Source organism: Syngnathus scovelli, chromosome 4 (genome assembly GCF_024217435.2).
Source record: "Syngnathus scovelli strain Florida chromosome 4, RoL_Ssco_1.2, whole genome shotgun sequence".
Classification (NCBI taxonomy): domain Eukaryota; kingdom Metazoa; phylum Chordata; class Actinopteri; order Syngnathiformes; family Syngnathidae; genus Syngnathus; species Syngnathus scovelli.
The window spans coordinates 7402320-7415000 of NC_090850.1; the positions used below are offsets into that span (position 1 = coordinate 7402320).

At 41.7% G+C, this 12681-nt stretch overlaps 1 protein-coding gene across 2 annotated transcripts in view; it reads right to left on the minus strand.

Moving 5' to 3' along the window:
* Positions 1–572: 572 nt before the first annotated feature.
* The window catches only part of LOC125967239 (CD82 antigen), a 25179-nt gene continuing 13070 nt past the window's right edge, over positions 573–12681 (minus strand). The window contains exons 3-9 of one of the 2 annotated variants that reach the window (XM_049718129.2): positions 11630–11702; positions 4656–4819; positions 4411–4485; positions 2502–2600; positions 2090–2263; positions 1936–2019; positions 573–1816 (exon numbers count right to left, since the gene is read on the minus strand). In XM_049718129.2, the coding sequence (XP_049574086.1) occupies positions 1739–1816; positions 1936–2019; positions 2090–2263; positions 2502–2600; positions 4411–4485; positions 4656–4819; positions 11630–11702 (747 nt within the window). In that variant the 3' untranslated portion in view covers positions 573–1738. The remainder of the gene's footprint in view (positions 1817–1935; positions 2020–2089; positions 2264–2501; positions 2601–4410; positions 4486–4655; positions 4820–11629; positions 11703–12681) is intronic. The other variant, XM_049718131.2, reaches the window with a different exon arrangement.

Below are 12681 nucleotides of genomic sequence, written 5' to 3' on the forward strand. Positions count from 1 at the left end.
CAGGGGTTCAAATACTTGTTTTTCCTCATCAGACGGTTATCAATTTTTATAAATTCATATGATGTGAATTTCTGGAATTTTTTGGGGGATTCTGTCTCTCACTGTTAGAATGTACATATGATTAAAATAGTAGATCGTTGCATTCTTTGTAAGTGGGCAAACCTGCAAAATCAGCAAGGGGTCAAATACTTATTTCCCCCACTGTACAAGTTTCATACACATTTCTAAAAGAACAAATTAGCCTTAAGTCATGTTAAACATTTACTAACATTTACTAAACATCTATGTTAAAGAATTAATCATATTCATGACTTCTTACATTAAATGCATCCAAACAGTATCAATGGACATTCTTCCAAAACCATTGAAATTGATACAAAAAGAAAGGTTGAGCTTTGAGAAAAAAATTGACTTGATTCTAATCTTTCATTAGTAACTTATGATGCCACTGTGAGGTTGAAGTTCATATTTCATGCCAAACAAAGTTGAAAGAGCAAAATTGGGGGGGGGGGGAAATGGGAGTACATAGAATTGTTTTTCTCAGAGTTCCGCATACAGAAAAATGACAGCAGTTGAGATCAGGAGAATTCTTTATTCAAACACTCAATAAGCACAGAACAAAACAATAAACTTAGAAAACAATGCCCCAAGGTGGCAGCATGTCAAGTCGCAGGAAAACTGTCTATGGGTTATGTTGGACATGTTACACAGAGTATCGGGCTGTTCGGCTTCATCCAATTGTAATGACTTTATTGGCAAGGGAAACAGAATAGAATTAATGTTGTGAGTTCGAAATTACTAAGCCATCTTCTTTCCCAGTTTGTCTACGGTACATTGTTACAAAAAAAGTCATACTTTTTAGAACACCATTAAAGGGTTAATGTAGGGTGTTTTTATACTCACTGTACAGAATAGACAACAAATTTATACATAAGAAAAGTACCAAATTTTCTCAGGTAAAAGTTGAAATTGGATTACAAAATAATTATAGAATAAAAAAACTTAAAATGTGTTTTAAAAAAGCAAATCAATTCAGCCCACTTGGCACTTCGTTTCCCAACATTTTAAAGTAAACATGTCTGTGCATGACCTTTATGTACCTGCTCACCCACATTGGAAATCAATTCCAAAAGTTTTTCTTTAACATTACATTACTTCTGTTATAGCCAATAAGTTATACAATAAGAGAAGGAAAACAGTTTTGAAAGTACAATGAGCAACCAGCTTGCATTGATAAACATGGAAGTACTTTAGGGTCAGGTTTGCAGAAATAATAAATGAAATTATATACAAAGTCATAAAATCATATATAATGCTAGAATAACTATCTTAAAAAAAAAAAAAAAACTCAACAGAATTGGGGGATTTGACAGCTCTGTAAATTGGTCGCAGAATCTCAGGGAAAAACTAAAACCGTAAGAATGTAAAAACTAATACAGGACCACATATTTCTGAAATTTCCCCCCCTCCTTCTTCAGGTTCCCCACCCTCCCCAACTCCTGCAGGTTCCTCTAAACCAGTCAAAACATTTGCAACATCACTTTTGGATCAAAAGTTTCAAAACCTTTTTAAAGTGCTTCGAGCAAGACTGGTCTGAGAAAAAAACTACCTCAAAAGAGGTTATCAACTAAATGTAAAGCTAACACATAGGTTTACATTTGGACAAAACATTTAACCGAAAATTAAGTGGAAAAATGCCTTATTAGCTTCAGTTCAAGCCAAACTCAGTGTGGTGAACTTAGTACTTTGGCACTTTGGTGTAGTCTTCCCTGTGAATGTTCTTGCACAACCAGATGGCGAGAACCATCCCCAGCAGCTGTTAGAAACACAAAAAGCCATTATTTGTAGAAACTGCTTGGCAATGCATCTTGAGCAGCACTTCACTTGAAACTCCCGGTAAGAACTTGAATTGAATTTATGAGAGTTGTTGTGTACCTCAATCAAAGCGATTGCGACGCAGATTCCCAGAACAACCCCGATGTTGGTGAGGAGCCAGCTCTCCACGTTGAGAGCACAACCCTGAAGAATACGCCAGAAGATGAAATCTCACTGCTCTCATTTCAGGTGAGAATTCCCAAAATCATGTTACCGTGTCGTATACGGGCCATTCTGGTGTCTGAGCCTCGCAGAAGCCGCTCTCTGAGATGTTTCCAGTCGCGACGGACATGTTGTAGCACGAGCAGGGAAACAGAAGTTGAGAACTGTTGATGATCACCATGTTTCCGTTCCAATCGCTTTGACCGTTCCAGCCGCAGCATTCCATCTGCAAGAAGGAGAATAAAATACAACTTCAAACGCATTTTCAAGATTCTCTTTGTGATGCTCACGTAGGCCCATTTCCCAAATCAGATATTTCACAACTATTGTCAAAACCACCTTTTTTAATGAGTTTTTCTCCTTGTACCAAGCTGTCATGCACCCGCCACCAGTCCAACCAAAGGAGAATCATTTGAAAAATTCATCTGTTTAATTTGAGTGAGGTGTGACTTTTAATGGCTTACATTTCTCTGAATGAAGTCCCACGCTTGCGCTGTGGTTGAGTAGTTGCCTGGATAGTTGTCCAAGACCTTGGATACAATCTTAGACATCTCTTCATTTAACTATGGGAAAACAGGTCATAGAGGTCAAACACAAATTGTTCTACATGACGCAACATGTCAAAGAAAATTTCCATATCGTCACCCCCCCTAAAATAATGTCTTTTTTTTTTCAGAAAACAGAATCAAACTCCAGTTCGACTACATTTAATAATAATATAAGAAATAGAAAGAAATAAAAGATGTGCTTAATTAAACTAAAGATGTAGCTGATTTTATCAGAGATGGCTAGGATCCTGAGGTGATGTATAAAATATTTTTTTTCAGTGGGTGCTAAATAAAACTTTGGCCATGATTTTTTAGATGCTGACAAAATGATAATTAATGTTTGATATTTTTCACTCTGTTCAAACTGATGTTATGTCTGTCAAAGATCACCCTCCATTGACCCGACTATACTTCTTGATGAAGTTTTTTTTTTTTTTTTTTTTTTTTTTTTAACGGTATTTTCACCTTTGTAGGGGTTGTAGGTAATTTGAGTAAAAGTTTAAACTCTTAGTAGCCTCAGACCTGATAAATCCAATGATAATTGAGACAAATAAATAAACATAGCGCTATGAGAAGAGAGGCAGATTTTGTGGCGAGGGAGCTGACATGTCCAAATGTGAGATTTCAGAGAAAGAATCCATTGAATGTTCTGAGGACTATGGACAACTTCTGTTTCAAGAGTGTTGCCACTTGGATGCAAACAATACAAATATAAGAACAAAGTCATTAAACAAATGGCCAGCATTTCCCATTGAGAGCGACCCAAATGAGCCCCAAAAAAGTCTGGAAAAATTTGTGTTGAATACACAACTGAAAGTTATATTATTGTGTTACAACAATTTGCAGATGCATTTATGTAACTTTCAATTGGAACACTCCCGAGCTCTTTATTTGGAAATACTATGCACTAGGGGGCGCTGCAAACCAATTTATTTCTATTTCAATTAGGGTGGGTTGACCACTGAGTTTGATGTCAGTAGAACCTCTGACTGTGACCATTATTCGTTCCAGAAAACTGGTCGGACTCCGATTTGGTTGGAGTCCTTTTAAATTTTTCCCATAAGAAATAATGGAAAACGGATTAATCCGTTCTGACGTAGCAATAATGGACACTTTTGCGTAATAATTAGTGACTTTTGTGATGTCTAACACACTTATACACTCGTTATTAAAAAGTTGCGGACCGCTTTGCTGGGCAGAGGGATATGACGAGTGGTGTGTTGAGCACATGTCCGTCCCCCAGTCAAATAGTGCCGCACAAATGATACGAACAAGAGACAGAACGAGATCATGACGGACATTACTAGAGAAAGGAAGCTTTTATACACAAACCCTCATTATGGGGGACAAAAGAAATGCACATGATGCTTTTAAGTTAAAGGCAGTCGATTTGGCTGTTAACGAAGAACATAGAGCTGCTGCATCTACTGTAGAGGTTTCTTCCGGTCACTTAAGAGCACTGAGCTATTGTTGATGACATCTTGTTGCGTCACCCTTTTCAGTATTTTTGTTCCGAGTCATGTCTTCTCCGAAGCTTTACGATCTCGGGACGCAGTTCAGCTTGTCGAGCCAAACCGAACTGTTGCTTCGGAGACGTGGAGACGCTGTTGGCTAGCCTCGACTCGGAAAGCTGTTCGCAGTCCGGTGTTTCGTTTGGTTTTGAGGGTTCAAAATCTTTGAATTTTTGGTTTGAACTCTGATTTGTTCTAACCTGGGGACGTTCGAAACGGGGGGTTCGTCTGTACTGTGGTGCTAGGTTTTGCTTTCTATTCAGGACGATTGTTGTTTGTAGGGTGTGAAGACCACATAATAATATGCCGCTTACCACGTCCTTCTGGAAGTAGATGAGGGCGCCAGCTACAATCTCAGCAATGAGGATCAATAAGAGGCAGGTGAAGTACTAAATAGAACGGAGGACAATCAATGGAAAATAACATCAAGCTTTTGGACTACTTTTTTTGCAGACACATTTTACCATCAATGTCTTTTTTTTTTGCAGACACATTTTATCATGAACATTAAGAGCTTGAAAGGTGTAATATTTTGGGTGTGTTTTCTGCTCTGACTTACCACAACACTATGGGATTGTTCTAATTTTTCAAATTCACTCACTAGACCAAGCAGACAGCGGATCTCATAAATAGCTCCCAAGCAGCCGAGGAAGCCCAAAAGCATGGCGAAAGTGCCAACTCCAATTAGGATGTAGCACGCGGCCTTGACAGCTATGGAGTCATCTGCAAGGAAAGAACAAGTGCAGAGGTCAGAAGTTACCAATACAAAAGGAAAGTGAATCTGAAATTTAAACTGTCCTCCAAATCGATGAAGTCCTTGTTGACCGAAATATACTGCCAACTTAGAGGCAGTAACATTGTGACAACAAAGTTTGGTAACAATGCTAAAAGAAAATCACCACACTTTTTAGCATTCGGGCAATGCAAAACCAACATGTTTCAGTGTAACATCAATCGGGGTGAATAGAAAGTGCAGGCACCAAAGCTATCATTATCTGTGCAGGCTAATCACATCAAAATAAAAAAATGACGAACTGCATGTGCTCATACCTGAACATTTGCAGCTACTTAGAAGGTACAACGACAAACACAAGGCAGTCTAATTGATACAGTAGCAAAACAGATGTTATTCCCTCTTGTTTTGAAGTTCTGAAAGTGCTACCTTGGTATAGTAATTGTTTCTTTAAAGGCAGATTTTGTATACACCATGCAATGCCTTTCTGCTCAGACATTTATTTGTACATCAAAATTATACCTGTATAATCTTAATTCCAATTTCTCCGCAAGGTGAAATAAATAAATCGATCAATCTTATTTATGATAAAAACATTATGACGATGATCACTTTGACAATATCATTAGTTCAGATTTAATACAGAAAATATCACTTCATCCAGTATAAAAAAAATACTCTTTCGTCTCACAACCTGTGCTGTGTAGCAATTTGACTTGAAGTCCCTTTCACGTAAAGTGTAATAATATGACTTTTTTGGTGCCCTATAAAGGATTAAATTAAAATGGTATTAATCCATACTGCGCAAAAGATCACAAACTGCAATTATAAAGTGTAATTTTAACAACAACTAAAAACTACATTAGGAAGTATTTAATCTACAGTGCTGACAAAAAAAAAACAAATTATATGCCGATGCTTTTAACTGGACACAGATACACTGACGTTATTACCTCCATTCATCATGCACACGGCGATTATCTGTGATCATCTGACTCTCTCAAAGTGTTCCATTGAGCAGCTTCTCAATTACGTCCCCATACAATGCGAATCAGTCTATTGTACTTAAAGGCCCAGAGACACCGGTATATGTATAAATCGGTTTTAGTTAGCTTATGGGCTTATAAATATAAATTGACGATCGAAACAACGAAAAGGAAGCTGTTGCTCTGAAAAATCTAATTTAAATTTGCCGCGCAGACGAGTTTGACTGCATCGAGCCGCCAGCCGGAAGTGACGTCTCAAGTTGTACGCGTTTAGCTTCAGTGAATGTAAACAAAAAGAGAAGAGGGGCCAGCGCGGAGGCGTCGGGCCAGGCTTGCGGCCAACCCATCTCGCCCAGCCCATCCATCCATCCATCCATCCATCCATCCATCCATCCATCCATCCATCTTCTTCCGCTTTTCCGGGGTCGGGTCGCGGGGGCAGCAGCTTTAGGAGGGACTCCCAGACTTCCCTCTCCCCAGCCACTTCATCCAGCTCATCCTGGGGGATCCCAAGGCGTTCCCAGGCCAGCTGAGAGACATAGTCTCTCCAGCGCGTCCTGGGTCGTCCCCGGGGTCTCCTACCGGTGGGACATGGCCGGAACACCTCCCCAGGGAGGCGTCCAGGAGGCATCCTGATAAGATGCCCGAGCCACCTCATCTGGCTCCTCTCAACGTGGAGGAGTAGCGACTCTACTCCGAGTCTCTCCCGGATGACCGAGCTTCTCACGCTATCTCTAAGGGAGAGCCCGGACATCCTGCGGAGAAAACTCATTTCGGCCGCTTGTATCCGAGATCTCGTTCTTTCGGTCACGACCCATAGCTCGTGACCATAGGTGAGGGTAGGAGCGTAAATCGACCGGTAAATTGAGAGTTTTGCCTTTTGGCTCAGCTCTCTCTTCACCACAACGGACCGGTACAGGGTCCGCATTACTGCCGACGCTGCACCGATCCGCCTGTCGATCTCACGCTCCATCCTCCCCTCACTCGTGAACAAGATTCCAAGATACTTGAACTCCTCCACTTGGGGCAGGATCTCATCCCCGATCCGGAGAGGGCATTCCACCCTTTTCCGATCGAGGACCATGGACTCGGATTTGGAGGTGCTGACCCTCATCCTGATCGCTTCACACTCGGCTGCGAACCGTTCCAGCGAGAGCTGGAGATCACGGCCTGAAGAAGCCAACAGCACCACGTCATCTGCAAAAAGCAGAGACGCGATGCTGAGGTGCCCAAACCGGACCCGCTCAACGCCTCGGCTGCGCCTAGAAATTCTGTCCATAAAAATTATGAACAGAATCGGTGACAAAGGGCAGCCGTGGCGGAGTCCAACCCTCACTGGGAACGAATCCGACTTACTGCCGGAAATGCGGATCAGACTCTGGCATCGGTGATACAGGGACCGAACCGCCCTTATTAGTTGGCTCGGCACCCCGTACTCCCGAAGCACCCTCCACAGAACCTCCCGAGGGACACGGTCGAACGCCTTCTCCAAGTCCACAAAACACATGTGGACTGGTTGGGCGAACTACCATGCACCTTCGAGGATCCTGCCGAGGGTGTAGAGCTGGTCCACTGTTCCACGGCCAGGACGAAAGCCACACTGCTCCTCCTGAATCCGAGGTTCAACCTCCCGACGGACCCTCCTCTCCAGCACCCCTGAATAGACCTTACCAGGGAGGCTGAGGAGTGTGATTCCCCTGTAATTGGAACACACCCTCCGGTCCCCCTTCTTAAAGAGGGGAACCACCACCCCAGTCTGCCAATCCAGAGGCACTGTCCCCGATGTCCACGCAACGTTGTAGAGGCGTGTCAGCCATGACAGCCCCACAACATCCAGAGCCTTTAAGAACTCCGGGCGGATCTCATCCACCCCCGGGGCCTTGCCACCGAGGAGTTTTTTAACTACCTCAGTGACTTCGACCCCAGAGATTGGAGAATCCGCCTCAGAGTCTCCAGGCCCTGCTTCCTCAATGGAAGGCGTGTAGGTGGAATTGAGGAGGTCTTCGAAGTATTCTCCCCACCGACTCACGACGTCCCGAGTCGAGGTCAGCAGCACGCCATCCCCACTGTAAACAGTGTTGACGTTGCACTGCTTCCCCCTCCTGAGACGCCGGATGGTGGACCAGAATTTCCTCGAAGCCGTCCGAAAGTCATTCTCCATGGCCTCACCGAACTCCTCCCACGCCCGGGTTTTTGCCTCAGCAACCGCCGAAGCCGCGTTCCGCTTGGCCATCCGGTACCTGTCAGCTGCCTCCGGAGTCCCGCAGGCCAAAACGGCCCGATAGGACTCCTTCTTCAGCTTGACGGCATCCCTTACCGCCGCCCAGCCGTGCCTTCTATTCTCCTGGCGTACGTTCGTTCGCGGGACGACAAGATGGGTTGCGTTCGCCTGATAGGATCCACGAACCGGACAGTGCGTGCCTGCTGTGTGCTCGTGTTCACAGTGGCCTGGTTGACTGTCATCTTTCCGGACTCTGCTGTGCATCGGGAGTGGCTAGCGTGCTATCACTCTTATTGTTCATTGATGTTGACTTTGCTGGTTGCGTTTCTTTCCAAGATATGACTGCATTGATGACCGCCGCTGAGAAAAGGACGGACGGACTCATCCTCGCCAGACCAGTGACGAGCGTGTGTGACTAAAGCAGTGAGCACACTCGGCTGATGTGATGCATGTTAATGCTGGACAGAGGAGAAAGGGCCCAGTGTCTGAGCGCAGGACACCTGCAGCATTGCCACTGACAAGAGACAAACGTCCTCATCTCCTCCATCCCTCCCCCTCCCCCTCCCTCCCCCTCTCCCTCTCCCTCTCCCTCTCCCTCTCCCTCTCCCTCTCCCTCTCTCTCTCTCTCTCTCTCTCTCTCTCTCTCTCTCTCTCTCTCTCTCTCTCTCTCTCTCTCTCTCTCTCTCTCTCTCTCTCTCTCTCTCTCTCTCTCTCTCTCTCTCTCTCTCACCACTGCATAGTGACACGTTCTCTGCATGTACGCATCATCTTCTTCAGTTCCCCTGTCTTGTTACAGCCACTCGCTTTTTCTCGCTCTCAGTTTGCTCCGTTAACACTTGAGAAATAAAAACTTACTTTACATCTTGTCTTTCTCCGCTTCTCCTTTCTGACTAACTTGGTGATGTTATTTGCACTCTATTTGCCATCTATGTATTAGATTGTCGCATCATATGAACTCTGAAGAAAAAAAAGGTCCCTTTTCTCCTGCCTCCTTTTGTTGCTCTCCTATCATAGGATTACAAAACAGACACTATATCTTTGTAGACAACAGTTGAGGCAAACGGAAAAGATAACTGTCTTTTCATGTTGGTGTATATGTGTGAACTTAAAGAAAACGGGGAGGAACTTCTTTACAGCCGCCAGATTGGTTGTATTTGGAACTTTTGAACCATTTGCATGCAAACTTTTTAAATGTTCATTCTCTTGTCCATCAAGGGGTCATATATCCCCCCGCTGTGGATTGTAATTGTAATAATTTCATCCATGTCTGCCGTAAAATTGGCTTCCTTCTTCCAGACAGTCATTTAACAGAAAATATACCACTTTCAGCTCAACATCAAGTGAACCAACCTGTTTTCATACAGTGTGTTTATTTTACACACTCCATTAAAGGCACATTTCAGTAAGAATCTCTAACCAATTAAATGTAACCGATTTAGAATGAAACATGTAGTAATACAATATTACCAAATTTCATTGTTCTTTTGTCATGAAGAGAATACAGGGACACATGCAAACTGGGTCTGATTCTGATCTGGTTGAAATACCGCCGCAAAACGTTGCACACTGTAGCCAGATGGCGCACACAAGAGCAGTAATCTTGACATCAAATCACAACGGGTTCAAGAAAAAATGGTTAATTGAAGCCAATTTGAAAACGGAGCGTTAAAAAGAGGAGCACCGCTTATTTTTAAAGGGACAGCCCTCAAACAAGAATGGAAAGAGTCTTTGTGTTGGACAATGCATTTCTTGTTTAAAACAACTGACACAAAAATAAAAATGTGCTTCACACGTGTTTAATAGTTCTACAAGACGCTACAAGCCATAACAAAATATTCACCGTCCTGTGAGAGGACTTCAGTGTTTTCATCAACCTTTTTCAAGGTCACTGTGTATGGAAAAAAAAAAGTTTGTATCCTCATGTACAAAAGCTGAGCCCTTTTTTTTTTTCATTTGTCTTACAGATATTCAATGATACTTAAACATTCCAAGAGCCTGCGGCCAGACCTTGGCCTGTTTTCATTCTGTTAATACTGGCTCCATTTGTATTGGCCTACATTCTTCTATTTCAAACAACTCACTGGATCAGTGAAAACTATACAACGGAAAAACATATCTTTTTGTTCTCTGTTATTTGAGATATTTTAAATGTTGTGCCTTCTGAATCCTACATTGATTTTGTCTGGCATTTTCAGTAATGTTTCGCTGTTAAGTTCAATAATAAAAAAGCTGACTTTGGAACCTAACCAACACAAGAGTCAATTTTTGCTCTAGATCACACCACATAATCTTATGTTGGGAGGGAGTGTAGTTTAGAAACAACAGTCTAAGCAAATACAAACTTTAAATTACAGAAACTCATTTATAAACTTTTTTTGGCTTGCCACATGATATGGTTTTTATAGTTGGCATGATTTTTATTAAGTTTGAATTAGATTAATTTTACAGTTCATTTTGTTCAGAGAGCTAATTAGACCTTGGGCTGCGGGGTAAAGGTCCCTTTATAAGTTGCTGGTAATGTGTACGTCATTTTACTTGGGCAGGAGTCAGCCGTTATCTCAATATTAATTAAATCGGCTAAAGTGCACTGTGTGCTCTCTACCAGCACCTTCCACAACATTAATGGGCCTCACAATAAACTCGACAATTGCATTCGTGATTTCATGTTTCCCCCGGCCTTCTTATTTTGATCACAGCTCATATCCTACCCCCAAACATAAGGTTGCTTAGTGATTGGCCTTATAAAGGCTTGGAGAAAGATAGAGTCTCATGCTTTTGTGGCAAGGTTGCAGGCAAGGTTAAGTGGTCTCTCCTGTCAGTTGCAGAGTTCACAATTGTGACGTAAAAAACGGCAAGCGAGTTTCATTCCTATGACTTTCAGACTTATATTTATAAATAAAAATACATCTGATTCATTAAATTATAATATTTTAATTTGTAATCAATTTTACAGCCTGTCTATATTCTTCTCGAAACCATAATAATGGTTTAACCCAAAGTCATTTTCTTTCTCTGGACTTGACATCAGCGATTGCTCTACCAATAAGAATTTGGTCGGACAAAAATGTATGGACCGACTAACTGACTCGCAGACGTCAGCCCTATATTTCACAATATCGAGTTTCGTTTCATAAAATAACTGTAAAGACTAGCCACTCAAAGATGCCGTTAAGACGGCAATATATCTCTTGACCAATGAGAATTGCTGTACTATCTGCGAACGCATAGCAAGCACATACACACACAAAACAAAATAAAACTAAAAGACATGCAAGACAGGCCATGCAGTAAAGGTATAAAACAAAACACAATATTGCAAAACAATGTGCATATTACCAGCGTCGGGGAAGCGCCGATAGTTAGGTGATAGATTTTCCAATATTCTAAAGGTTTAAAGGTTTGACTCAAACCCCTTTACTGGATTATCAAATGATATGAGAAAGACACACATCTCATGCACTAATATTACATATTACTTAACTTTTTGAATGAACTAAAGAGAATATGGTAAATGACTCACTTTAAATAAAGAAGCACTTGTTTATTTTCACTACGACTGAAGTGAAAATATTTATTTTGAATTTGGGACTTACTGAGCACAACTATGAAGCTCTGATTGTCCAGGAGGAGCCACAATCCAAAGCCCATGATGACGCCACCCAGAAGCTGAGAAGAAAAAAAAACCTTAGTCAGACATAGTTACATGCTGTAATTGTGGACATTGTTTTAGTCATATGCAATAACAGCAAAATGTAGTTGCTATTGTAGATATTGTTCCATGGAAGAAAATGAGAAAGAATGACGCCAAAATCTGAAAACACAATAAATCGGCTTCATGGTTATCAAATGTTTTGTTATCCTAGATAAATTCAGGTGACAGGCAGGACACACAAAACAAACAACATTTACACTTACATATATGTACATCTTTAGACAATTTGGTCTTCAATTGAACCAACATGCATATTTTTGGAAATGTGAAGTGAAGCGTTTGCACAGAAACGAGATTCGAACCAGGCTTTTCTCAACCCTTTGTGGAAGATGTGCTCACCACTATACACGTATGCTGGAAAAGATTTTATCCGGTGCTAGGTCAAGCCTGGGTAATCAATGTTTTCCCTAAGTTAGGTACAAAATTTTCACAGAAAAATCACCAGTTTACATTCTATTTTCCATGCATGGTCTTGGCATGGATGAGCAGATTAATCTGTGTTTTAATTCTTGTGCTGTGCAGCATATTAGCAACATACACAACACATTGCAGTGAAAACGAGTGATATCCCGCTGTGGCTTAAGGCCAAAGCATTTGCATATATAAGCAGAAGTTCCACCTTCCAGTTCATGATCATCCATTCACAAATCGCCATCGCATAATGTCTGAAAACCAAAGCATTTATTTAAAGTGAATGTTATTTAAATGTAGCAGCTCTTTGATTAAGAGAATAAACGGCTAATCTTTATGCTCCCGCTAAATGTTGTCACAAGGTAAATTTCCACCTACGTACAATTCATTCAACCAATCACAGATGCTGCTGCGTTGAATGAATGTGGAAGCCAGTCTCGTGTTGACAGACACATTGAACTTTTGCCAAACATCTAAATAAAGCACTAAACAGTCAGAATTGCTCCTATACACGAGCAGAAA